Source organism: Xiphophorus couchianus, chromosome 7, assembly GCF_001444195.1.
Source record: "Xiphophorus couchianus chromosome 7, X_couchianus-1.0, whole genome shotgun sequence".
In the NCBI taxonomy this organism is placed as follows: Eukaryota; Metazoa; Chordata; class Actinopteri; order Cyprinodontiformes; family Poeciliidae; genus Xiphophorus; species Xiphophorus couchianus.
Window position 1 is genome coordinate 27,746,671 of NC_040234.1, and position 27,948 is coordinate 27,774,618.

General features: G+C 43.2%; 2 protein-coding genes across 3 annotated transcripts; one reads left to right on the forward strand and one right to left on the reverse strand.

Annotated features, from left to right (window-relative positions):
* Positions 1-6,924: 6,924 nt before the first annotated feature.
* gadd45gip1 (growth arrest and DNA-damage-inducible, gamma interacting protein 1) lies at positions 6,925-8,763 on the forward strand. Its single transcript, XM_028023324.1, has 2 exons — positions 6,925-7,360; positions 8,182-8,763. Exons 1-2 carry the CDS (start codon positions 6,960-6,962, stop codon positions 8,462-8,464), a joined length of 684 nt encoding a protein of 227 aa, XP_027879125.1. The 5' UTR covers positions 6,925-6,959; the 3' UTR covers positions 8,465-8,763.
* Positions 8,764-9,110: 347 nt separating this feature from the next.
* Positions 9,111-26,667, reverse strand: LOC114148221 (tetratricopeptide repeat protein 39A). 2 transcript variants are annotated; one of them, XM_028023322.1, is made up of 18 exons: positions 26,430-26,666; positions 24,877-24,981; positions 24,230-24,361; positions 22,951-23,009; positions 22,645-22,712; positions 22,377-22,441; positions 21,534-21,633; positions 16,688-16,753; positions 16,498-16,606; positions 16,331-16,398; positions 14,439-14,498; positions 14,079-14,240; positions 13,889-13,980; positions 12,562-12,682; positions 12,366-12,477; positions 11,625-11,739; positions 10,426-10,542; positions 9,111-9,711 (listed from the first exon to the last, which is right to left on the reverse strand). In XM_028023322.1, exons 1-18 carry the CDS (start codon positions 26,462-26,464, stop codon positions 9,606-9,608), a joined length of 1,692 nt encoding a protein of 563 aa, XP_027879123.1. In that variant the 5' UTR covers positions 26,465-26,666; the 3' UTR covers positions 9,111-9,605. The 2 variants fall into 2 exon arrangements, with proteins under 2 accessions (XP_027879123.1, XP_027879124.1); XM_028023323.1 differs by lacking the exon at positions 24,877-24,981 and having other exon boundaries at positions 26,430-26,667.
* Between the last annotated feature and the right edge of the window lie 1,281 nt (positions 26,668-27,948).

Genomic DNA, 27,948 nt, shown 5'->3' on the forward strand with positions numbered 1-27,948 from the left:
TTCATGGAAATCGCAGACATTTACAGCGCTGCCAACTGGATGTGCAAACAGTAATAGCCTTGTTAATAGCACTAGTGCTTACAGTGCGACTATATCAAGGCTTGGTGATTACTTCACTCGGTGCCAGTGTGTCGGAAAGAGGCATTCATCGGGGCACTTTTTGTGTCACATGATTGCCACAATACGGCTGCATTAGTATAATGCGAGATAATCACCCTTCAGACTCAGGCTGAGATCAAGCAGCAGAGAGAGAGAGAGAGATAAAGTGGATGCAAACAAACGCGTAAAAAGTCCTGCAGCTCCGGGACGCGGACAGGTAGAGCCGATAATTACCGCCATTCATCTTCGCCGGACCCCGGCTCCGCTTTACGAGGGCCGCATCCGAGTGCCGGCCCCACGTTTGATGGATCTCTTCCCCCCCCCCCCCCCCCCCCCCCCCCTCTTAAACGAGCAGTCACCAGCGGATAGAGAGCCTCCATCAGTCCGTATTTTGCTCCCATTCATCATCTCATTAGGATCCTGGGCCGGGCAGTGAAAAAAAAAAAAAAAAAGAAAAGCCAGAGGACTCCCAGAGAGCGGGAAGAAAACCACTTTTTCTTTTTTTCACAGCTCAACGCTTTGGGGTGGATCGTTGCTGATGACAATTATTATTATTTTTTTTTTTTCAAATTGGACACGTGCACATTTGTCACGAGCTGCAATCTGTTCACTCCCCACAACTATTTTATCACTGGCTAACAAGAAAAACAAAATAATAAAAGAAAGAAGAACCCCCCCCCCCAGAAATACCTCAAGGACAGTTGTTTGCCACCAGGGGAATCCCCCTGTGCCAAAAAATTCTTACGCGAACCTGGCGTGCGTGTGTGTGTGTATGTGTGTGTGTGTGTGTGTGTGTATATATAATGATGTTTTTCTGCTCAGATATGTGACGCAAAAAAACAAAAACAAAAAAAGAAAAGAAAGAACACAACTGTCCAAGGGAATGCAACACCTGCGGAGGAAGTCCCAGCTTGCCGCTTGCGCTGCGCTCTTTGCCGCAAAGTGAAGAGAAATGAAAGCTCTCCGGGGATCCCAGCGGCCGTCATCCCGCTCCGACCTCTGCGGCCGGGGTCATCAATCTCCTGGAAAGCCAGCGCTTAAGAAAGAAAGAAAGCGGCTTGGGGCATCAAACTGAAATATCTCCTTCTTACTCGCTCTGCTCTCCTTAAAGGGACAGTGAACGCCGCAGTGTGTAACCGTGACAAATGGTTTTTACTTTACTTGCTAAAACTTTCGTCGTGTCGCGACAGCAGGACGGCCTATTATCATAGGTCATATGTAGAAAGAAAAAAAAAAAAACAGGAGGAAATTACCGCCAAAAATTTTCTTGAAAAACGGGAAACTTTGAAACTCAGAAATGTCTAAATCTTTTCTGGGAAATTTCTGAATTTTCAACTTTTCAAACTCTACAATTTCATTGTTTTTCTGTTTAAAAAGAAAAAAAACCTTTTGTAGAAAATGTCTGAGATTTTTTGGCAGAAATTTATTCCTCCTTTTTTCTATCTACCTCAAACCTCCGTCACAGGAATGAGACAGATAATCTCTACATCCTGCAGCTACTATATGTCTGAACAAAATCACAGATCTGATAAAAAAAAACACCAACCAATCAGAACCAGGAGGAGGATGTTAGCAATGTCAATCAACCTCATGCACTTGCTGCTAAATGTGCTAATCAGGGAGAAACAACTTACCGTTACAGAAAAAACGTTTATTCGCATTCGTCTTTGGTAGCCATGCTAGCTAGCTTTACCATTCATGACACAGTGCACAGGGAGGGTAGATTTACAGAACAAAGCCCCGCCTCCTGGCTCTGATTGGTTGTTTCTTAGTTAGCAGCGGGGGAAGACAAAGGATGTTGAATTTTTCACAGATTATCTGTCTTCTATCATACTGTTACAACACAGTGACAGTTTCAACAAATATGCAAAAAAGAAAAAAGTTACATAATGCAACTTTAAAGCTTCATGTAACAGTTCACAGAAATCCCTCTGAAATGTTGACACCAGAGTTGTTTTTGGATCGTAGAAGTCCAGTTTGGTCTTTATTTAATCAGGAAAGCTTCTTTTTAAAAAAAAGATTATAAATATCCTTTTAGAGAGCAGATGTGTCTCCACACCTCCACAAAAAAATCCAGAAACTGTCAAACTGCTCACTCTGCCGTTATACAGTTGGGGAGAATCCAAAGAAACAAAATCAGCAAAGATGATCACTGGCATGAAGAAGATGGCGTGGGGAATCTATGAACTATTCTTCTTAGAGCATAAGGACGGCAAATGGAAAAACCAGCAATATGGGGATTTAAAAAAAATGTTTAAGGCCAAAGATCAAGCCGTCTTTTGGCAGTTAATACCCCTGCTGCCAAGGACAACAGTAGTTACCTTTGGATTATTAATTTCAGTGTGACGCTCCGGCAGATCGCTGTAATTCATCACCAGCACTGTGGGGACTTGTCCCACCGCCCCAACCCTTCCATGTGCTGATGCAACAGGAAACGGAGACGTTACCTTAAGGCGCCGCTGACTTCTCCACGGATCTGGATTCTAATCAGTTGTTGTGGAGAAGTGCTTACGGATCCGAATTCTGGGTAAAATCCACTGCTGTTGTTCAGGGCCAACAAAGACAGGCTCATTAAGCCCAGTTAGGGAGCCATTATGGGTTCTTAGTTTCAATAGTTCATTGTACCGCTGGATTGGCAAATTTGCTTTTAATGAAAGAGTGCGAACAAACCTTGGCTCTGCCGGGATGTGTGCATGTGCAGTCATGTAAATAATAATAATAATAATAATAATAATAATAATAATGATAACTGCCCTGGTAGAAATGATTTGATTCTTTGACAAACCGGGACATCGGATGCTCTCTGAAACGGTCAGTACCGACAACTGTAGCATATAAAACACAGAAGCAATCATTTTGTTGTGTTGCCTTCTAAACAGAGGAGAAAACTTAAAATTTGGCCGCGTGGGGATAACACAAGCAGGGACTTGGCATCTATGGTGTTTATTTTGTGGCCATAATTAAAACGTTCATCCATGAATTGTCCGCTCGGGGCCCCAGGAGAGCTGGCAGTGATTGGGTGAGAGGTGGCGTCCGCTCCGGACAGATCGCCAAATGCAAATGACAAGCAGTCATGCAGGCGCACTCTGAAGCCTTAGAACGATTTTAGAGACACCAGCTAACCTGAAGGTCATGGCTATCAATCTGAACCTTTCTGTTTTAAAAAACAGGTGATTGGACTGATGCTCTGGGCCTGGTTGGTTTCCTATAAGGGCCAGAACAAGCTAGCAGCGCTTGTGGTGGGTTGAGTTTCTGAAGAAACTCGGATTCTGCTCTCATCTGTTGACAATGAGCTGAGCCCAAAAGTATCACATTAAAGTGTCCTAAGAGTTAAGGGAGTCACACACCGTGCCTCGTGTGTGAACAACAACCCAGTGTAGGCAAAACATTAAAAAACCCAAAAGCTAATTTGTTCAAAAAGATCTGTTAACATGCTGATGTCCAAGACTTTTATATTGAGATACTTTTTTGATATCAGGTGATTTTAAAAGTTCTTGCCGTTATTAGGGCAGAACTACATTAAACACTTCAATCCCGACCTCTACATCTTTGATTTGGGTGAATCGGCCCAGACATATGGCCTAAACAAAACCTAATTTTGACGCATGAATTCCCCCCCCCCCCCCCCCCTCCCCACCTCCCCATCTCTGGACACAGAAATGAGCCACGTGTTTCCTTACAACTTTCATGTTCAAAACAAAAGACAGAGATATTATTTTAGGAAGAAAAAAAAAATCTCTGTATCACAGCAAATTCTGCAGAGTCAACACAATGTGTTGATTTAACTCTGCAGAATTTCAGAATAGAAATATTTTCCTGAAATCCTGCAGCCCTTATCGGGGAGCCGGGGGAGAGACGTCACACTGTGTGCGACAGAGAGCAGCTGGTGTTGCACGGCGCCGCAAATGTACAGATTTCTGTTGCTACTTCTAAATGACAACAGAAAAACTCAACTCTGTTGAGTTTTTGAACTGTCTACAACATCTTATGTATGCAATCATAAACACAGTTAGCGATTTAACTGTAAACATTACCTGTTGAGTTAGTCAACCTTTACCCGCCAATCTTTCCTAATCCAGCAGCAGTTCAGTGACCAATAGATTTAGACTTTACAAAACAATAAAACACGGTGAATTTGTCATTTCTAGCGGCTTCCTTTCTAGAAGACTCTTGCAGGTTTTGAGACTGGAAATGACCAACTTTTAGTCCTTTTCCCACAGTAACGACTTCCACACTGAAGGTTGTAGCCATGGCAACCTGTTAGCTCGCGGAGTCAATTTGTGGAGGAACTAAAGATTAGGATACTGGCACTTTGAGCTCGACGCGAATAGACGAACGGCCAAACTTCACAGTGAAAACATGCAAAGAGTTCTGCAATAGGAAATGGCTTGATAACAATAATAATGCCGTTTTTTTAAGGAATAAGAAAAATACAGTTATAGTGCTCTGTTTTGCAGGGATTTATGTGAAAAATATAACCAAAAATATTTGTGATTAAAGTCTTCACTGCAAGTGGAACGCTTGGATTATTGATTATTGAGGAGGATAACCAACATCTTTCTCTTCGTCATGTCATTTTTGTGAAAATGTGAATCAAAACAGGTCTTTTTTTTTGTTAAAAATGTCTTTTTCCCTTATATGGTGCCACCATTTTCCATTAATAAAAAATACCTTTCGATCTAAATTGGCAGAGGGTTTGAACAATCCTGGGGGTGTAACTGAGTCAGAAAAAGATTACATTTGAGCTTTTCGACAGACTCGATAATAACCAGTCGAGTGCATTCGCTCATTTCTGCTTTATTGTTTATTAAAGCATGCTGGTCATTTCTGCTGGAACACCATATCACGTTTTGAACCATTGCCCCCCACCCCCAAAAAATGTTGTAAATAAATAAATAAGTCCAGTTGTTGATCATTTACCAAGAAAACTAATTCAGATAAACTTCGTCCACCGCTTGTCATGCAGGATTCTCTACACAACCAAAGCATTTTCAACACTTTTCGGTACCGTTGGGAGAAAATCCAAATGAATAATTAAAAAAAATAAGATAAGATCCAAGAAAACTTTTAAGATTTTTTTTTTAAAGCTTTGAATGAACGATGTGTACCGGCCAAACTGTGGCTGCGGTTGGCTCGCGCGCTGAGCCTAATGAGTGTAACCGGAACCTGTCAGCAGGGGGTCCCGCGCCGCGCGGCGAACTAGAACACCGGGAACAAACGCGGTGCTCTCAACCAGCTGAATCCACCCAGAAACATGTGCGACACAACCGAGTCACACTTCAGGTGTTCTATATAACTTCCTTGAAACACGTCTCGACACCTCATCCCTCCCACTCACGCGCTCACTCAGAAATAGACCTGTCAACGTGCCACCATCCCTTATCGCCTAACTGTTAACAAGCCTATTTGCCTGTGACTGACGTTGACGCGATCCCTAAAGCCCCGGCTTGGCACCGGATCGCTCCTAAGCCAAATTAAGCCTCCGTCATGCCCACCCCCACCTTCAGTCGCGAGCTAGCCGCCCCTCTTCTCCCCACCACCACCACCACCAGCAGCAGCCCTCGTGCCATGGGAACCCTAAATCTTTAATGACGATGGAGAGCTGCGCGCGCTCCCACGATACAAAAGCGGCGACATCTGTCTCTGTAAGTGCCGCACTCCAGAGCAACTCCATTTGTTCTCGCCCAAAAGTCCTCCAAAGAAATCAAATGTGGAAAGCTGGGAGAGAGGGAGAGAGAGAGAGAGAGAGAGAGAGAGATTTGCCCGCTGTCCCCCAAATGCTTCAGTGCGCTAAAAGCTTTTCAGATCGCCTCCCCTTGTTCCGATGCTCCGACCGCAGCCCACCTGCTCACGGCCGCTTCCAGCTCAGCTCGCCGGCACTTAAAATGAGATAAAACCGCACCGCTGAACGTCTGGTAGAGCCCGGTGCTTTGGTTTGAAACTGGAATTGTGGTGATAATAATAATAGTAATAATAATAATAATAATAATAATAATAATAATAAAAAATCTACTTTTATGAGAGCGGGTTTGCTCAGTGCAACAAAGCAAAGCAACACGAAAAATGATGATTTTTTCGTGAAAAAATCATCATTTGATTGTGAAAAACATTTAGTCCTCTTTACAGATTCCTTCGGTTTTTGATTTTTTTTTTATGTGACATTGAAATGTTTCATATCAAACAAGAAGAAAATCTATCGCTTTGGATAGTTATCGTGATAGTAAGGCTTCATCACGATATTTTTGTGGTTCTATTGTGATGACAAGAACTATTCATTTCTCTTTTTTTTCTTTTAGATCACTGTATGGCTGGGTGGACGGCACCGCCATCACAGCTCCACAAACAGAAATACTGCTGGTGAAAAACATACCCATATGTAATTCGCCTCTTTAGAAAACCAGTCATCAAGAAGTGATTTGTCCCGCTAAACTGCACACAACATTTAATCATGTTTTCACGTTTGTTGATACTCAAAGTTTGTTTACTTAGATTTACCGCAGATCGATCTATCTATCTATCTATCTATCTATCTATCTATCTATCTATCTATCTATCTATCTATCTATCTATCTATCTATCTATCTATCTATCTATCTATCTATCTACATACATCAATATTATTAAATGCATAATAATAGTTCTTTACAATTAAAGAAAATGTATCATAACATTATGTTTTATGAGTTATGTTTTCTTAATTTATGTAAAGCAACCCAGTAATTAGTATTTTAAATACTTCATTCGTTTTTTTTTTCCAAGCAGTTTGCGCCATCTTGCTCCAGTCCACTAGGCGGCGGCAAAACGCAGACAAAATTTAATGTGAAGCGTTTCGGAACCAGAAGAAGCGAACGGAAGAAAAGATGGCGGCGTCCATCCTGGTGCAGAGGACGGCAGCGTTCAGTGGGACCTTAAAGGGAGCTTCCCTGTCCAGAGCCATCCTTCCCGTGAACTGCCGCTGTGGGTTTGTGTTGCAGGCCGCAAGCTACAACCCCAAGCCGCTGTGGCTGAACCTCCGGGATCCCTACGTCCCCGACAAGGAGAGCAACAAAACTCCGGAGTGGCAGAAGACGTCTCGGTACGACAGGAAGCTGTTCGGCCGCTACGGCTCAGCCTCGGGCATCGCGCCCGCGTCTCTGTGGCCGTCTGCCGAGGAGCTGGAGAAGATTGTAGCGGAGGAAAAGGAGTGGCATCCACCATTGGAAGTTTTACTGAAGAACATCGAGGCCAGAGAGACGGAGGAAACCGAGAAGCGGCTCGCGAAGTAAGTCACGCTACAGCTGCTCTGATTGGTCCGTTTCTCTCCTTCATGTTTATTCTTCACTTTGTGCAACTTTTTCTGTCACAGCGCGTTGCGAAGTATTTATAGCCCATAAATCTTTTCAGCCTTTATCTTACAATCATAAACTTGAATATGGAGTGGAAAGTAACACGTTACATTTACTCGCGTTACTGTAATTATGCATAATTTGTCTGTACGTCGCATTTCTCTGTCATTCATAAAACCCGAACTTTTAGTTTTATTTCAGGATACTTTGTGTAAAATTTGAAGTATCCGTTAGTAAGTAAAAACAACAATAAAATAAAAATAAAATGGCATAAAGAAAAGGCAGTAATCCTTCTCCTGGATTAGTAATCAGACCCTGCGGATGGGAGAAAACCAGTCAAGCAAAGTTCACTGTAAACAGATCAATCTCTTTTGATATATTTGACACATTAATCTGCGGTGTCTTTCAGCGCATTTTTTTTTTAAATGTATCGTTTGAAACTGGAGATGGAAGCTGTAAGGCTCTGCTCCAAAACCTTCCCATTGGGGAGGCACGGTGGTGGCAGCATCATGCGCACCAGTTTTCAGATATTTGTAATTCTAAAAGTAAAACTATTCCTTCCACTGATGTTTGCGGTTGTACTGTGACAAAAATGAAAAGTCAAATATAATTTAAATGTAATATGTTTTGTCGGTGTTATGTGACTGAATATTTAACGGGGAAAAAACCCCCAACAAACTCCGCTCTAGCTCTGACGTTAGCTCCAGCCGTGTTCATTGGGCAGCACCGGCTGATTTATTTCCTGTTTTCGCCACAGGGAGAAGCTCATAGCGGCGAACATGGCCAAGATGCCCAAGATGGTGGAAGACTGGCGCAGGGAAAAGCGCGAGGCCAAGCAGAAGCTGAAGGAGGAGAAGGAGAGGAAAGCCAAGCTGCTGGCCGAGGCGCGGGAGCGCTTCGGTTACAACGTGGACCCCCGCAGCCCCAAGTTCCTGGAGATGGTCGCCGAGATAGAGAAGGAAGAGAAGAAGAAACGGAAGCTGCTGAAGCGCAGACAGAAGGAGGAGCAGGCTGCAGCGCCCCCGGCTGCCCAGCCCTAGAACTGGAGTTTTCAGCAACACATGCTGTCAGTAGAAACAACAACAAAAATCTCAGCTCTGGTTTAATCAGTCATGGCAGGAATTGTGTTTTTACAAATGTATATACTAAACTGGCGACATGTTGCTATGTTTGTATTTATTGCGCTGGAAAGTGGACTTTGTAAGCCAGTGCAGTCCTTCTTTTATCACCCAATATCTTCTTTGACGATGAAAAACAATTTTTTCTTTCTGTTTCTATGTATCTTCACCATCTTCTCATGTGTACAGACTTTAGAACAAAATATAATTCTTCCAAAACATCACTTTGTTTGAACTCTTTTTTTTTTTTTTTTTTAAAGGAGATCAACACAACAAGCTAACTCGCAGCATGTCAAATATTTTAATAAATCTAAAACTTACTGATGGTTTTAGGACAGTATTCAAACTCTTATAGGTTCATCACATTTTCTGATAACCTTCAGATTTTTGCATCACTTTGTGAAGTAGGGGGATTTTGTTTGTGTAAAAAATGTGGCTTGGATTTGTATTCATCCTCTTGAGTCAATATTTGATAGAACCATCAGTTAGAGCAGCTCTGTAGGAAAACTCGACCAATGGTCAAAATGTTTGACTTTGTTCTCATCTGATCAGAGAAAACCTTCTTCCACATGTTTGCACTGGATTTTATTAAGGTGTATCAGTGACCAACAGTTTCCCACAATGCATCACACTTTTTTAAAAATGACACATAGTCGCTTTAATGGTACCTGCTACAGTTTACAGAAGCGGATGTTCCCCACCGATTCTTCCCTTCTCTTCAAGAACACAGCACAACCATACGTTTGAATAAATCTTACAATGCGTTCGATTTCTCTAAAATAAGCTCAATTAGTAAAGATTCATTGTCATTATAAACCGTAAAACCTCCTCCGTTGAATAAAATAACTTGCATATGTACACTCAGGTGTGTGTTCGCCTGCGGCAGGAAGTGAAAATCCCAGCTGTGCAGCTGTCTGATCAGCGTTCCTCTTTAAATCACAGTGACCGCACAAAAAACACCTTCATGAGTGGAACCCGACTGTCTGTCGTATTTAAAAGTCAAGTTTGCTGTAAGTACACTACGGGTTAAAATGGTCCGTAACGAGCAGTCTGGTCAGCTCCGTCACATCTGGCTGTCTTCCTCCTCAGGGTCCGCCTTGAGTTTGGCCAGAGCAGCGTGGATCCTGAACAGAGTCCTGGACTCCATGGAGTAGTCCTTGTAGTTGTGCCTGAGGGACACCAGAGCAGGTTGAGCTAGTTTGTGTTTCTAAAAGAAATCCCTGCATCCGGTAAGTAAGTCCTGATGGGCTCAAGTTAGTGTTATTCACAGATAATTTATGTAATTTTAAATAGAGAAGCAGGTAGCTTACAATGTTGAGGAAGGAAATAAGAGAGAGATGTCCATTAGATTGTAACAAGCACAGCGCGCTGCGCTTGCGGCGTCACCCTGCTTCGCTCCTCAGTCAGTCAGTAAAAGTTTAACCAAATATTTTCCGTGTTTGATGTTTTGTTTAAATGGTAATGGAAAAATTTGACGGGCGTTTTTTTTTTTTTGTGGAAAATCAGCAAATAGCTTCTTGTTGTATTTCCATAACCACCTGGTATGAAATGTGTTTAGTGTCTGAGTGAATCGGTTTGGAGCACTGACTTGTTTTATGAGTGTGAGTATTTGACACAGGTATCGGGGCCCTATACGGTATTTGGACACCACTAATTTTAATCAATGGAAAGGCTTCTACATGCAAAAACATTGATAGTCAATAATTCTAGATTATTGCAGCCATAACATTCTATACGTGGCAATAATTTGACAGTAGCAGGACAAGTGTTGCTTTTCTGTTTAAAACAAAAGGAATGACATTCTGTTGTACATTCTTATGTCCAATATTTGCAGTAATACCATGGAACCATGTTATTCTTCAGGCTAAGGATGTCTTACTTACTTGGCTTTATGGAGTATTTTGATAGCCGCGTCTCTCCTGCCTTGGTCGATGTAAAGCAGACTGAGCTCCACCAGAGCGTTGGGCACCAGGTAGTGATCAAACTTAATCTTCTTTTCACTAAAAACACAAAGAGCAGCACAGACAATCTGCTGTAAACAAGTGTTTTAAACAGAGGCTCTAGACTGCAGGGACATCAGTGGTTACGTTGTTGTGATGGCAGCAGAGTTTTCGTGCATTCAGATATGTTGAACTTTGTTGCACTTTATGACGTTACAACTGCAAAATTTAATGTAAATTATGTACTTTATGGGCTCAGGAAGTTGGTCAGAGTTGACTGGAAGACAATAGAGGTTGAGAAAAGACTCAAAGAGTCGCCTTCCAGCAGGACAATGACCTTAAACATATGACAGGAGCTGTCAAAGTCCTGCCTGAGATTCTGGGTCCAGACTCAAAATTCGATGTGCCTGGACCCTTTCCAGCCAGTCTAGTCTGTTTTTTTTAGAATGAAAAAAAGCCTCTTTTTCTACGTTTTGCTTCATATGGAGGATCCGAACTCTCACCTATTGAGAAACGACTGCTTCCTGGAGGCACACACTCTGTTAAAGTTTTAAATTCTGCCCAGTCGCTAACGTTTGTTTGTAAAGCGTGGCCGACACGATCTGAACGGTTTCACTTCAGTCTGCTAAAACTACAGGCAGGCTACGATTCTTAAACAGCAAAAAATCAACGTCAATGTTCGCAACTTCTTCTGTTCGCTGATCGGCTCTGTTGAAATGACACCAGAGGATCCACATCAGCGGGAGAAATCCCAGACGGAGCAGAGACGTGAAGGAAGGCAAACGCCAGGTACAAACCCGATAAGAGACACACTTTACTGATTTTTATTTCTCGGAGAAAAAATAAATAATCGAGCTACTTTGAGTTGGTCAACATAAAATCCCAGTAAAATGGATTCAAGTTAGTAACTTACACAAGGCAGAAGTGCTTTTTGCAAGGCACTGCTGCTTTTAAAAGTGCGAGCGTTCCACATCGGACGTTGATGTCAGGCTAATATTTGCCAGGCAAATATTTACAGCGTGAGAAAATTCAAGCAGGGGAAAGCTGCTTTCATTTCTTAGGAGGTCTCTTCTCAAATAACCTGTAAAGGCTTCAAAGAAAGTTGCTCTTGTTCTCCCAGTGGGAATCCGAACTCAGCCCACCTGGAGCAGACCTTGTTGAAGCACTCCTCAGCAGCCTGCAGGATCCCCTGGTTCTTAAAGCACAAACCCTTCAGCATGTGGATCAAGCAGCGGTCGTCGATCAGGTATTCGTGCTCTGCGAAATAAATGAGAGCGTGTTCTATAACCAAAAGCGGCACTCAAGTAAGAGCAGCACTTCTTCAACACATTTTTGCTCAAGTGAAAAGTAAGACGTAGCCATACAGGAAATTAGAAAAAGCATTTGGTAAAAAGGTCTACTCAAGTACAGAGTAACTGATCAAACTATCAGTCATTTCATATTTAAAAATTACATCATCAGATGGAGCAAAATATAAAGCTAAGTGGAAATTTTGTTTTTTTTAAGAACAAAAATGACAATAATTCTTAAAACGTTAAAAAGAATTTAAAAAAGAAAATTAGGCAAGATGATTTTTTTTCCAAATCAGTTCTTTTAACAAAAAAAAACTTATAAAACTTTGATAAAAGCTGCAGGTGTGCGTCTGCACCTGGTGATTTCTTTGGTTAAAATCCAGAAATTTTACTCAAGTAAGAGTAAAAGTACTTCAGAATAAAATAACTCAAGTAAAAGTAAAAAAGTACAGCATAGTAAAAATACTCCTAAAAGTACTTTTTGAATTTTATTACTATTTTAAAGTTACCAAAGTAAACGTAATTGAGTAAATGTAACAAGTTTCTCCCCAAACCAAAACTCCAGTGATGTTGTGTGACAAGCTGCGATACCGGGAGATTCCAGCAGAGTGCGCTCTGCCTCCACCAGAGTCTGCATCATCCCTTCGGTCAGCTCTGGCCGCTTGCTGATCATGCTGAAGCCGTTCCACATGTACATCATCTCCTGTGATTGCGCAGGCGTGATGTGAGACACAAACAGAACTCTCCGTGTGGGTTTCTCTGATCCTTTTCATGCTTCCTGACTCACCAGAACCGGCACCGGCAGCCTGACCGGGTTGGAGGACTTGTAGCGTCGGGCTTTACGGATCGCAAACTTTTCCGTGGGAGGAGACTTTCCTGCTATCTTCTGCTTGAGGGTCGGTACTTGTCTGAAGAAAAGGGAAGGAGGTAGAAACAGATTTAGAATTGAAGTATTACTTTAGGTTGGGGGAAAAAAACCAAAAAATTATGGCAGGCCTTTTCTGCCATGAAAGAAAAACAATGATAGCCCAACAGGAAGTCATAATTTCGACTTTCAGTGTCATAATTATGACATGCAAAGTCATGATGACGAGGTTCAAAGTCCTTATTTTGAGATTTAAACTCATAATCACGAGATAGAAAAATCATAATTTTGATTCTCAAGGTCATAATTATAAGATTCAAGCTGTTTCTCTAAGGAGAAATTCTCCAGGTTCTCATAATCAGAACTCTGATTATGCCAATCTCACAATTATGACTTTAAGACTGCAGCAGTAATTACAGAGAAAGGTGGTGGTATCGACTCAGAGGGGCTGAAAACTACGGAGTCCCATAGGGGACATGGAGCATTTTTATTTTTGAGTTTCCATTACCTCGCAAAACTTTTGCGTTCCCTAACAGTAGGTTTTGCGTTCTGATTCGTTCGTGCGGCATAATTGAATATTGAAAGTTTCTTACGGTGGTCATAGTACTTCATGTTAATATCTCGTTGTGTAATATCTAAAGTTTTATATCCTTTTCTTTAGTATAGAAATGCACCACAAGCCTATACACAGAAACTTTACGCAAGCAGAAAGGAAGAAAAAAAAAATACATCCAGACGATTTGGACTATTTCTGAGTAATTATCACGGGGTAATAAAAATCATCTGACAGTTTTGATTGTGTCTTTCTTGTGTTGGTCTGAATGGTTATTAAAGGGCCGTTCTGGTGTGCAGTTTCGTCTCAAACTTACACAAACAGACATAAACATGCAGTGAATAAATCGATTTTCAGTCAGTTTTTTTGCACCAAAGAGTTAATAATAAAAGTAATAACAAACACGTTTTACCTGAGTCTCTTTAAATGTGCATGTATTAGAAACTTTAAATTGACATTTGTTACTGTATACAAAATACTGCATTGAACAGTAGGGAATGCGAAAGACTTTGAGGCAATGCAAAAGAAACATTTTCCCCCAGGTTCCCTAGGGGACTCCATAGAAAACCACACTTCTCTCTTTTTTTTTTATTTAAAAAATGAAATTCTCGCTCATTTCAGTACGTCATTCATCTCAGAACTCTCTGATTATACGCTCGCTGTTCAGTCTTTCCAACAAAAAAACGCAACACTGACCTGAAGAGCTCCACCTCGTCCTCTCCAAAAGGCCGCGCCTCTTCCTCCGGCAGCATGCTGAGGTAAGCAGCTTTCATGTACACATACATGGCCTGGAAGAAGAGCAGCATGGGAAAAGAAACAACAATAAAATAAAAATAACCCATTTCTCAACAAACATCTGAAACTTCTCCTGTCCAGAGTCGGACACCTTGGACCAGCGGCTCTCCTGGCTCAGCAGGTCTGCGTAGAAGTAGGCCATCTTCCAGGCGCGCTTGAAGGTGAAGCACCACATCAGCTCCCAGTAGCACATATGGTGGAACTGCTTCCACGTCTGCTGGGCCTTACAGCCGTCTTCGAACAGCGCCACCGCCTGGCAGCACGGCGAGACGGCGCCACAAAGGAGAACAGTGAGGAAGCAGGAGCTAACTGTACTTATCAAACATTTAACATTGAGCCTCGGTAAACAGGGGAGCAGCAACGTCACCATAGTTACCGTTCGAGCCCGCGAGAAAGGGCTGCATTCACACATCGTGTGATCAGCTGACAAAATGGGCAATTAGAAACAAACCTCATCGATGTTTCCTTTAATCTCCTCCGTTCTGCCGGCGAAAAAGAGGAATATTGCGCCCTGCGTGAAGAGAAAGAGGGAAGAAATGACACGTGATGCAACTGTAGCTACCGGTTTGTTTGACTGTCACATTCACATCAGTCCTGAAGGATGCAACAATCTTTCTCGGCTGTGTTTGATCAAGATGTTTTCACTCAGCCACATCACTGACTGCGTCACAGTTCAGTTTGCTCTGTGGGATGGGCTGGCAGGTGGAGACAAGGTGGAGTGGGAAACACAGCTTGTGAATTTACAAGACTGAGAGAGAGAGAGATGTAATGGTTTTGGATTTTTCCTTCTAGTTCAGCTTTATTCATTGTGACTTTTTGTTTGTCTATTTCAGTTAGTTTCAGTGAGTTTCTACAGCGTTTGCTAGTTGTTTTTAGTTAAATGTTGCTTAGTTTTAGTTTAGTTGGGAGGTTACGTTTTGGGTGGCGAATTCAAAAGAGTCAAAGTATTGTATTGTGGTATGTTTATATTGATTGGATAACGAATACTCAACAGAAGACGAGATGATCAAAAAATGGATTCAATTCTTGTCCAACAACCATCTGACTCTGGCGTTTTATCCCAACTTTTGCCGTCGCCGTTTTACGGTCTAGCGTAAGAGTACGGAGTGCCGTAATTTGTCGACAGCTGACATAAGATGCTTGTGTGGGAAGAAACAAACTAATAAACAGATTCATAAACACAAAATTAAAAGTATTATTTCTTGAATTTCAGTTTGTTTTAGTTAGTTTATAAATGGACGATATAGTCCAGTGAGGTTTTCCATTATAATTACCATTTTTATCTATTCCAGTGAACAACAATGTTTTCTCAATGTCAGCTTTTGATGTTTTGTTCATTTTAGTCAACTGTAATAACCTCAGAGAGACAGAGGTGTGGTGGAAAGAAATTTACAGCTGCGCTCCGAAGTTTACTCAAAGTCCTTGTAGGCGTGGATGGCGTATTCATTTATGGTTGCACAAATGTGACGATGTCACCCAGCGACTTCAAACTGCACCTCAACCACGTACCTCCAGTTGCCGTGAGCAAGGTGCTGGCAGGACTCTGACAGGATGTTGGACCACTTTTCTTGACCGAAGTTCATCTAAAGAGTTTGGTTTCCTCCCTCTGGTCCAAAAGTTTCAAACGCTTGAGGATGTCCGGAATCACCGAATCACTCAGTTGAGTTTAAGCTGAACCGTCTCTCCCAAACTCTTATAGGAGATTGGTTTGGACGTTCAGGAACCGTCAAGGTATAAGCCTCTCATAAAATGGAAGTTGCTGGAAAAACCTTGGAGTGAAGTGAGTCTAACTTTTAGGGTGGAATGAAAAAGTGTCGGCCGAGAAAGAAGCGCCTCCTACTCTAACAGGAATTCGCATCTCCTCACATGAACAAGCCGAGTTTCCTCTGGAGAATGTTAACATGGTCGCGTGAGATGAGCTGTTTGGTCACAATGACAAGAATTTATGTTTGGAGGAGTTGAGGTGAGAACAGTTCAGCATGCTAGCGTTAGCATCAGGCTACAAGTCTGTTCCGCTGCGCATTAGAAACGTTTGGTATAATTCTGATTAGAAATTTGAATGCTTTTGATATCAGTGGTGGTAAAGTTAATTAAATGAGCTAATTTTTAACTTCTAAGCATAGCTCACACATTTTCAAAGACCTTGAGGTGGGAGCCAATCCAGTGTTAGCAATTAGTCACTGGATTTCCAGCGTCCAATAGGAACACAGTTAGGACAGGGAGAACATTTCAAATTTTTAGTTCCAACTTTTCAAGGTAAATGGATCACTGTCTTCTAACTCAATTTGCCCAGGCTTTATAGGAGATTAAAAAGAAGCTAATCCTTTTAGCATCGATTCTTACCCGGGGGTATCGGAGCCGGAAAGGTTTCAGCAGTCGCTCAGCCTCAGAAACCTCTCCCTCTCCCGTTCCTGAGCAGATAAAAACAGGAAAATGAAGCCAAACAGAAACGTTAGCATTGCCGTTAATGTTTAATGAACTCGTCGCAGATATCTGGCGGCAAAAACTACCGAGGACAAACGTGAGGAAGGTGTGGTAGCAGAGCAGCAGCAGGGCGCACAGCATGGAGCGCAGGTTCATTCCTGTGGCTCCGTCACAGAGCAGAGAGAGGCCGTATTCCTACAACAGAAACCACGAGGAAAACATCTACCAGGCTGCGAGACTCTACTGAGTCAATGGCAGAAATGATAGACGTCACACCTTGTCGCCGGAAAAACCCGCAAACTCCAACATTTTGAGAATACGAGGAGGAAATAGAGACAGCGTCTGAAAGTAAAGGAAATCTGATTAGCATAAGAGCACGATTTGACTAAATGTATTGACATTAATATACAGTACAGACCAAAAGTTTGGACACACTTTTTAATTGAATTCAATGAGAAGGTGTGTCCAAACTTTTGGTCTGTACTGAATATATATATATATAGGTATATGTAAAATCCTTGTAAAAATAGACCATTAATTATTTTTAGCATTATATATTTTAAAACAGGAGTCCATCCATCCATCCATCTTCTTCCGCTTATCCGAGGTCGGGTCGCGGGGGTAGCAGCTTCAGAAGGGAGGCCCAGACTTCCCTCTCCCCAGCCACTTCTTCCAGCTCCTCCGGGGGAATCCCGAGGCGTTCCCAGGCCAGCCGAGAGACATAGTCCCTCCAGCGTGTCCTGGGTCTTCCCCGGGGCCTCCTCCCGGTGGGACGTGCCCGGAACACCTCACCAGGGAGGCGTCCAGGAGGCATCCTGACCAGATGCCCAAGCCACCTCAACTGGCTCCTCTCGATGTGAAGGAGCAGCGGCTCTACTCTGAGTCCCTCCCGGATGACTGAGCTTCTCACCCTATCTCTAAGGGAGAGCCCAGCCACCCTACGGAGAAAACCCATTTCGGCCGCTTGTATCCGCGATCTCGTTCTTTCGGTCATGACCCAAAGCTCATGACCATAGATGAGGGTGGGAACGTAGATCGACCGGTAAATCGAGAGCTTCGCTTTTTGGCTCAGCTCTCTCTTCACCACGACGGACCGGTACAGCGCCCGCTTGACAGCAGACGCTGCGCCAATCCGCCTGTCGATCTCCCGCTCCCTTCTTCCCCCATTCGTGAACAAGATCCCGAGATACTTAAACTCCTCCACTTGGGGCAGGACACCCCCCCTGACCCGGAGAAGGCACTCTACCCTTTTCCGGCTCAAGACCATGGCCTCGGATTTGGAGGCACTGATCCCCATCCCGGCCGCTTCACACTCGGCTGCGAACCGATCCAGCGAGAGCTGCAGATCACGATCTGATGAAGCCAAAAGGACCACATCGTCTGCGAAAAGCAGAGATGAGATCCTGAGGCCACCAAATCGGATCCCCTCAACACCTTGGCTGCGCCTAGAAATTCTGTCCATGAAAGTGATGAACAGAATCGGTGACAAAGGGCAGCCCTGGCGGAGTCCAACTCTCACCGGAAACGAGCCCGACTTACTGCCGGCAATGCGGACCAGACTCTGACACCGGTCATACAGGGACCTGACAGCCCGTATCAAAGGGCCCGGTACCCCATACTCCCGGAGAACCCCCCACAGGGCTCCCCAAGGGACACGGTCGAACGCCTTCTCCAAGTCCACAAAACACATGTAGACTGGTTGGGCGAACTCCCATGCACCCTCCAGGACCCTGCTGAGGGTGTAGAGCTGGTCCAGTGTTCCACGACCAGGACGAAAACCACACTGCTCTTCCTGAATCCGAGGTTCGACTATCCGACGGACCCTCCTCTCCAGGACCCCTGAATAGACCTTGCCAGGGAGGCTTAAGAGTGTGACCCCTCTATAATTGGAGCACACCCTCCGGTCCCCCTTTTTGAACAGGGGGACCACCATGGTGGATGGTGGACCAGAATCGCCTCGAAGCCGTGCGGAAGTCTTTCTCCATGGCCTCTCCAAACTCCTCCCACACCCGAGTTTTTGCCTTAGCAACCGCCCGAGCCGCATGCCGCTTCGCCCGCCTGTACCCATCAGCTGCTTCCGGAGTCCCACAGGCCAAAAAGGCTCGATAGGACTCCTTCTTCAGCCTGACGGCATCCCTCACCGAAGGTGTCCACCAACGGGTTCGAGGGTTGCCGCCGCGACAGGCACCGACAACCTTGCGGCCACAGCTCCGATCGGCCGCCTCGACAATGGAGGCACGGAACACGGTCCACTCAGACTCCATGTCCCCCACCTCCCCCGGGACGTGTTCGAAGTTTTGCCGGAGATGGGAGTTAAAGCTCCGTCTCACAGGGGATTCCGCCAGACGTTCCCAGCAGACCCTCACAACACGTTTGGGCCTGCCAGGTCTGACCGGCTTTCGCCCCCGCCACCGGAGCCAACTCACCACCAGGTAGTGGTCAGTGGACAGCTCCGCACCTCTCTTCACCCGAGTGTCCAAGACATACGGCCGCAGATCCGATGAAACGATGACAAAGTCGATCATCGAACTGCGGCCTAGGGTGTCCTGGTGCCAAGTGCACATATGGACACCCTTATGCTTGAACATGGTGTTCGTTATGGACAATCCATGGCGAGCACAGAAGTCCAGCAACAGAACACCGCTCGAGTTCAGGTCGGGTGGGCCGTTCCTCCCAACCATGCCCCTCCAGGTCTCACTGTCGTTGCCCACGTGAGCGTTGAAGTCCCCCAGCAGAACAAGGGAGTCCCCAGGAGGAGCACTCTCCAGTACCCCCTCTAAGGACTCCAAAAAGGGTGGGTAATCTGAACTGTCGTTCGACCCGTAAGCACAAACGACAGTCAGAACCCGTCCCCCCACCCGTAGGCGGAGGGATCCTACCCTCTCGTTCACCGGGGTAAACCCCAACGTACAGGCGCCGAGATGGGGAGCAACAAGTATGCCCACTCCTGCCCGACGTCTCTCTCCCTGGGCAACTCCAGAGTGGAAGTATGTCCAGCCCCTCTCAAGGAGACTGGTTCCAGAACCAGAGCCATGCGTCGAGGTGAGACCGACTATTTCTAGCCGGAACCTCTCGACCTCACGCACTAGCTCCGGCTCCTTCCCCACCAGAGAGGTGACATTCCACGTCCCAAGAGCCAGTTTCTGCAACCGAGGATCGGACCGCCAGGGTCCCCTCCCTTGGCCGCCACCCATCACACAGTGCACCCGACCCCTTTGGCCCCTCCCACGGGTGGTGGGCCCATGGGAGGGGGGGCCCATGTTTCCTCTTCGGGCTGAGCCCGGCCGGGCTCCATGGGTAAAAGCCCGGCCACCAGACGCTCGCCATCGTGCCCCCCCTCCAGGCCTGGCTCCAGAGTGGGGCCCCGGTGACCCGCGTCCGGGCGAGGGAACACCAAGTCCAATGTTTTTACTCATCATTGGGGTCTTCGGGCTGCACTTTGTCTGGTCCCTCACCTAGGACCTGTCTGCCTTGGGTGACCCTACCAGGGGCATGAAGCCCCAGACAGCATAGCTCCTAGGATCATTGGGGCACCCCTCCACCACAATAAGGTGGCAGCCCATGGAGGAGTTTAAAACAGGAGTGTTAAACTTATTTTAATTTCGGTCATGAACGTTTTTAAAGGGCCAGTTAGAGAATATATTGATAAAACTACATATTAACAAACTGTTCAAATATTATATCTTTCTTTGCATTCGAAGAGTACTTCCAATTTATTAATATTTAATATGTTTTCACATTGGTGCAATTTAGCAGAATACAAAAAAACAACAACAACAACAAAAAACCTGATTTGATGTGACTGATAAAATAACATGGAAGCACACAAGTGTTATCTTGAAGCTCTCTTTCACCAAAAATATTTATGGAGGGTTAGAATCGAAACTCCTAGAATCAATTTTGATAGTAACGTTTTTACTTCCATGCGTTTAACAATCTCATACACAGTTGATAAGAAATGACTTCATTATGTTTTACAGCAATGTTTTGATTTATTTATATTTAGCCAAGTGCAATGGATAGATGTTAAGTAGGCTTTTAAGTAAACGTCAACAAAAGTTTGTAGTCCTGCTTGCTAATAATTTAAAGTGACGGCAAAAAGCATTGGTTAATTAAGCTTTCCAGTTTCAGAAATAATTCATTTGTCTGTAATAAAAGTTCATCAGGACTTCAACGTGATGACATTCAGGAAGCCAGCGAAGGGACTTCAATAAAGCATGAGCACATGAGTCATGTGCTCATGCTTTATTGTTGCAGTTAAAAATGTCAAACAGATTTGCACTTGTAATTTGTGAATTATGGCCAAACATCTTGATTTTGTCCACACTGTCCAAAGAACGATCGCTCCTTAGTCAAACAATGTGGCTTGTTTGAGGGAAGGTGGAGTTTTGAAAGCCTAGTCGTTGTTTGTTTAAAGACAAAGACTTTCATCTGAAAAAGCTTACGAACAAGGAAATGGCTTCATGACTCTTCACAGATTGATGGGCAGCAAGATTGTCTTTGCTAAGGTCATTGTGGAAGTCTTTCTGCCTCAGCATGTTAACATGCAAGTGAATGCTGTAGACAAACAAACAGTCAAAACTCCAAAGTGTTGATAATTAGTTCATGATCATCTAATCATTACTTAATGACAAGTGGATGATTAGGTAATGATCATTAACTTGATTAATTAATGATTAACTAATGATTAGTTAATCATTAATTAACCATTAGTTAATAATTGGAAAACCGTTAACTAATAATTACTTAATGATTAGATTAACTAATTGTTTGATTAACTAATCATTAACTAATCATTACTTAATGATTACATCATCATTAACTAGTCATTACTTAACAAAGATCTAATCATTAAGTAATGAGTAGATTGTCATTAACTAATGATTAGTTATCATTAGTTAATCAAGTGAATGTGGTGAGCTAGCATCAGCTAGCAGATAAATGTGGTGATTTTAGCTGCCTAAGAGGAAAATGTCACATTCTGTTTTCTTATCTGAGGTTGTACTTTATTTAAAGAACAACTAAAGACCAGATTTTTTTTTTAAATGGTGGAGGGTACTAAAAGAAAAAAACAAACACTATTCTTATTTTTTTAGTTCTCTGTGCATACTTTCTACCATACCAAGTTAAATGCTCCCACTCCAAAAGAAATGCCTCCCTCCAGGTGAATATGGCTCGGTCCTTTGACACAGCTGTAGGATTTGATGAAGTTGTGCAGGTCTCTGGGTCATGAAAGAAAGGCGAAAGGACTGCTTAGCAACAAACATCTGTATGAATTAATTACACATCTATGTCACGAAGCAAATCTTCATATTAAAATCAGAATTTAAAAAAAACAACACATAAAAACATTTAAGACCCAAAAACAAGCGGAAGTGAATTGTAGTTAAACATTTTTTTAATTCCCCGTTCTTCTTCTCTTTCTGAAATCTTCAGTCTGCAAAGCAGAGGAAGAGGAGCTTACAGTGGCTAAAAGCTGACCTCTCACCTCCATACGTAACATAAACTAACATATCTCAACGCAAAATGAGCCAACAGTGGAAAAGTATTCAACTTTTATTCCCTCGTGCTTTATGTGATGAAACGACACAAATTAATGAGGAAATGTTTGCTAAACATCTTGTTATTGTGAATCTAAATCCTGAAACAGATTTAGGGCAATGTAACTATGTTTAGAATTTGATTTGTAAAAAGACAATATATATAGATTTGTGTGCAATTTATAATTACACTCTTTGTGTTGATCTGTCGCTGTTTTTGCTTGTAAAAACAGATCAAATCTGAGAAAGGTTCAAAGTGTTCTTACACAATGCAACGCAGCAGCCGTGCTGGTGAAATAGATATTTAGTACGTCTGTATTCAATAAAGTATATGCTTGTTGTTTGTCAACAACTACAGAAATGGAACTTTAGAAAGCATGTAGAGTAAAAACATTCCCTTTTTTTTAAAAAAAAGAAGTACTTACTTGTAAATCATGTAACTGTTTCTTACTTTGATTCCACCTTTGATAAAACTCACCATGCTCTCATCCTGAAGGGACACAAAAAGGAGAAGTTTTATAAAACATAAGTGCCCACATTGACATTAAAGTAAATGCATAAAGTTTGGTTTTCGAAGCGGCTTCAGAAAAATGGAAAACAACTTCACATTATGATGTGGGAGGAACTTTAGCTGTCATGTCGCCGTGTTTGTATTTGTTGTCCGTTTTGATAATCGAGGCAACTTTAGTTCACCTGGAGGAAAGTGAGAGCAGCTCTCTGGAGTTGGCACTCTGCGTAACACACCTCCGCGTGGAGCTGCACTGCAGAAACACACACCGACACACACGTCCGGCGTCACGTGAAATTACTGCTCTTCCACCGTCCTCCATCAAACTGTGTTCGCAAAACCGGGCGCGTCATTTTCTCCTTTAACGACTCGAAACACTCAAAACACGCAGCGGCACATTTGTGGGCGGCTAAAACGTGCCAGCGAATGCAACACGATGAACGAATCTTCCTGGGTAATCTGCGACAGCTGGGAGTTCCTGCATCTTTTACCTTCAGAAAGAGACTCTCCCACCGACTTGTTTGCCAAACCCTGGGATTTCCGTCGAAACCTGCAACGTTGTAAAAAAAAAATAATAATAATAATTAAAAAAAACAAATTCAACGTACAGAAATGTTACATCATGAAGGATTGGTAGAAATAATTGTTAAAAAAATGCATCAGATTCAAAGCAAATATGAGCTTATATATTCTCCCTCAATCATTAAAATTAGGGTCAGGTTGAGGTCAGCAACATTTTTTGTCCTCCTATCTAAAGTGGCATTATTATTTTCACAGCAGGCTATAAATTTAAACTAATTTAAACTTACAATTGAAATTGGTTTAAATTATAACCAATTTAAAACAGAATTTCTACACATACAGCTACAGTATAACTTGTGCAAAATGTCTTTTACACATTTGTTAAAATTGTTGTGACAATATGAGATAATCTGTGAAAAGTTCAATCTTTTCCATCCTCTCCCTCAGCTGCTATTTCCATCTGAAGAAAGGCACGGCTCCTGGTCAAAACCCACCAATCAGAGCTGAGAGGAGGGGCTTAGCGCTGTCAATCAACTTTGTGTATGTGCTGCTCCATATGCTAATAGCAGAGAAACAGGAAAACCGTTTACCTGCCGTCATCTGGGGCTACGCTAATTAGGCTGAGCACTCACAACTAGCTGCAGCGTAGCAGAGAGAAAGGAGGAGGGATAAACAGCGCTACACGGAGGGTGGTTGACAGCGATAAGCCCCTCCTCCTGGCTCTGATTGGCTGTCTCTTAGCACTGGCAGAAGACATAGGAGCTCGGTTTTTTTTCAGATTATCAGTCTCTGAAACAAATATGTTTAAAAAATATATTTTTTACAAAAGTTACATACTACAGCTGTAAAGGCGGACATTGTGCCTCAAGGTAAGAATGCCGGTCTGAAGATGAGCAAAAATGCCAAAGACAACTTGAATGCAGGTTCAGGTTCTGAGCTGTGAGACATTTCTCTCTCCTCACTGGACAAACTACTGACCATGTTTCGATCTAAACACAGTTCTATGACTAGATCCAACATTTACCTCTGCTCCTCTGTATTCCTTTTTTTTTTTTTTTTTTTGGCTAGTGACTTCTTACTTTTTCCTAGTAGACCGATCGTCCAACAATTTGTGCTTATCTCAACAGGGATAAGCACAAATGCAAAATGCCAGTTTGCATGCAGGGCCACAGGAAAGCAATAAATGTAATTGCGCCTCCAGCGCTGAGCAAAACAGAAACATAAAAGAAGCGCGTGGACCAGGCTGACCTCTGACAGACCTCCTGGGCGCTCTTCATGGTGTTCCCCGCGTTGCTGATGTCGTCCTGCTGAAAGGTCATCATGGCCTGCATCTCCAGCACCGTGGCGTAGATCAGAGCGTGGTACATGCTCTCCTGGACTCTAAGAAAGAACAACACACAAAACAAACGGGAGTAACACGGGAGCGCAGGATCAAACTCCTCTCCACCTCTGGCTGTAAGCAAACGCGGCTCGGCTCGGACGCTGTTCGGCCGGCGCATTTTCCTGCGGAGGCCAGATAAGAGGCCAGGTATCTTTCTCTCCCCCCCCTCGTTGTTCCTTTCTATCCGCTCCGTCTTGTGCAACGTGTTTGCATTGCACGGCTGACGCTGCGCAGCCTTGTTGAGTCAGGCGGGCCTTGGGCGTCAGCTTCGGCAAACAACTTGATATCCTGGAGACCTAAAGCCCGTCGGCCGGGCCCCTGAGTTACACGGCTCACGCCACAAAAAAAAAGAAAGAGAGAAAAAGAAAGAAAGAGTCTGAAGACGGCAACAGAAGCTGAATACTTGCTGACATCATGCTGTGAACACTACTACCGCAGGGTTTAGAGGAGGCTTTTTTTATTCTTTAACGGTGAGAGCCGGCCGACTGTAGGCGGGGAGCGGGATTAGCGTTACCTTGGCCGCAGCCTCTCCAGGCTCTCGTTGAAGTGGTTGTTAAGGAAGAGATCCAGGGCCTCCATGCACTCATCCAGACTCGCTTGCAGGGTCATCTCAGAGGAACTGCAGCACAAACGGGCGCAAAGATGAACAAGAGAGATATGACCGAAGTGAGACGGGGGAGGAGAGGCGGTGGTGTTGCAGTCATAATGAGCCTTCATGTTTATTCAGCGCCGTCACAACGAGCAATAAATCAATTCGTCGCATGATAAATTGAATCGAGAGCAATATTTAATTTATTTTTATTTTTTTACAACAATCATCAATACCGCTGAAAAACGTTCTACTGTTGGCTCAGCCTTTCAGAGGCAAGATATTCACTACACTTCAAAACTACTTTATTGATTCTGGAGGAAAATTAAATGTTTTTGAAGTTCGTATTTGATCACTTTCTTCAAAAGAGTTCATGTTGCCGATGTGGGCAGGAAGGAGCTCCTGCAGCGGTCAGTATCACAGCGAGTCTGAAGAAGCCTCTGACTGAAGGCACGGTTGTTTTCTCCTAAAGAGGAAGTCTGTCACTTCCTTGTATGAACATCTGCGCTTTGGTTGTCAGGGAAACGGTCGCCAGGACACTTTGTTAGGATGGATACAAAAAGTTCAGAACTTTGTTGCAAATGTTTTGGGATTAAATTACAAAACAAATTCAGGTTGTTTGCTGTTGTTTGTTTTGTATTTTTAACATGGGGGCACAAACCAAAGAAGCAATATGACCTGAACAATGAGGATTAAATTAGGATTCAAGCATTTTATTGAATTTCATATCAAAAGTGTTGATATCGAACCACTAAAAATGAAATAATTGTGACAATTGTACTTAAAATATAGCAACAAATTTTTGCTAAAAAAAGAGAAATAAACAATAAAGATTTCCTCTGTGTCATCCTTCAGTTTCTGAAATCTTTGGAGGAAAATTTTGAAAATAGTTTAAGAAATTATGTCATCTTTAGCTTTTGCATCTATTCCTAGTGAAATGTTAGTCTTTTGAGCCACTTTCGCCTTGGGAGCCCTTAGCAGCACCTTTGATCGGTTATATCGAATAAAACTGAACCGAAGACACGCGGTGCTTTAAATTACAGAATAACAACAAACATGCAGGGTCGCATACAAATAAAGCAATCACGTTTTCCATCACATCTATCATCAATTCTCTCCAACTTTGTAGCTGTCCGTAAACACGTCCTGCTCCTCTAAGTAAAGGCACGCGACCAGTTCTTGCTCCCCGGAGCAGCGGCTCCGCTTTCTGTCTCGTTTCTAATAGTTTAATGGATGCGGTGTGCGGGATCATGAGGACTGGAACGCTTTCCTGTTGTTTCCCGGCACAGATGCCAGTGCAGTTTGTTCCTGCGTGTCGTCAAAAAAAAGGAGGGTCTGAGAAGAAGCCGTCAGCGAACTCGAGAGAGCGGAAACGTCAAAAAATAAATAAATAATAATAATAAAAAAAACTTTTCCCACCCATCCACCTCCCCCCCAAAAAGTTTTTTCTTTCCTTCTCCAGTGAAGTCTGAACTTACTTTCCCGCAGCATTTGGGTCTTTCCCATTGGACATGTTCCCTCTGCGGGCGGCGCGCCGCGAACACCTGTTAGGAAGAAGCAGCAGGTCCTGTCCGCGGTCAGGAAGAGTTACGCCGATCCGCGGAGCTCCGAGGCTGACATGGAGGCAGGTTTCCTCTCGATCAAATTCTGGCACAGCATTCAGAGGTGAAGGCACGCACTCATCTGTGCGGATCTTAACTGTTGGAGCATGCGCAGTAGAGGCGCGCTGACTCCTCCTCGCTGGCTCTACTGCTACACACACACACACACACACGCACACACACACACACACACACTAGTTTCATCCAAACTAATGAGAACATTTTAATAAAAAAAAAAAAAAACCATGACATTTATTCTTTAATAGAATCAACTGTGTAAAAATATATATTTTTTTTTTTTACATTTTTATCATCTTTCTTGTATTAAACTAATTTTGCTTTCATTCTTTTTGGGATCATTTCCTTGGTTGAAATGTAGTTGTAATAATTCATATATTGTAGAAAGCTGACGCGGCTTCTGACGCCTAAATGAACAACGAGGCGCTCAGCGGTTCAGATGTAATTTCGATCCGCAAACACTTGAGGGCGACGTTGTCACATCTGTGCGATGAGCGACAAGGCTGCGTGAAGCGCTGGTGCTGACTCAGTCGATACTTTTCATTGTTTTAGTAAGAGGAGTTTATCACTTTGAGTTCTACATACATGGAGGTGGTTCTACTACTAATCCTACATCTGCTGCATTGTTCAAGAACAGAGAGCAAATCTTTACATCATGGACGCATCAGACTGCTGGTGATCAGAAAACTTCTAATGGCGTCTCACTGCTGTTAGAAATTGGAGATGTTGTATTTTGCGAATGTGGGCCAATTCAAGGATTTATGACAGTACAAATCATCTAACTACCTTTAGTGGTCATTTACTTTTTACCATGTATGCATCTAAAAAGATTTTTTATTACAATTTGTGAGCATGATAAAACTCTTCTGTCTTCAAAAACTTATGAAAATGATTCATTTGTAAAATAAAGTTGATCCCAGTTTTGTTCATCCTGCTGTTTGGTTTCTACAGCAGCCAGAAGTAACATGTCTGTATCTGTAGCTGAGAAAATGATTATTTTTGCTAAAGTCTAATCAGAACATAAAAGCTGAACAAGATCATCTGAATTAAAGTGTCATTTACAACTTTTATGAAAACTGGAGGAACAAACTGTCTATTTGAATCAGATTGTTTCTGTATTTTTCAAATTAAAAGAATAGTGGAAACACTAATAGGGGATTTCTTTCAAATGTGTGTATAATTCTGGTCTATTACATTAACTGTGTCAAATCTGAAATGGATTAAAACCGTGGTCCCCAACCCCCGAGCTGCGGACCGGTACCGGGCCGCGCAAGAAATAATTAAATATTTCCGTTTTATGTATTATTTGAGCCTGGGGGATCTTTTATTTTGAAAATCCTTTTCTCTTACGTCTTGCGCGCCAACAGTGAGTAAGAAA

What these genes read in the sequence shown, in the direction of transcription:
- gadd45gip1 (XM_028023324.1), top strand. Translation starts at nt 6,960, where the DNA reads ATGGCGGCGTCCATCCTGGTGCAGAGGACGGCAGCGTTCAGTGGGACC. An exon ending in ACCGAGAAGCGGCTCGCGAA is followed by an intron (nt 7,361 to 8,181) that starts GTAAGTCACGCT and finishes TTTTCGCCACAG; the next exon opens with GGAGAAGCTCATAGCGGCGA.
- LOC114148221 (XM_028023322.1), bottom strand. Translation starts at nt 26,464, where the DNA reads ATGTCCAATGGGAAAGACCCAAATGCTGCGGGAAA. An exon ending in CTGGAGAGGCTGCGGCCAAG is followed by an intron (nt 24,362 to 24,876) that starts GTAACGCTAATC and finishes GTTCTTTCTTAG; the next exon opens with AGTCCAGGAGAGCATGTACC. An exon ending in GGCTGCCGGTGCCGGTTCTG is followed by an intron (nt 12,478 to 12,561) that starts GTGAGTCAGGAA and finishes GCGCAATCACAG; the next exon opens with GAGATGATGTACATGTGGAA.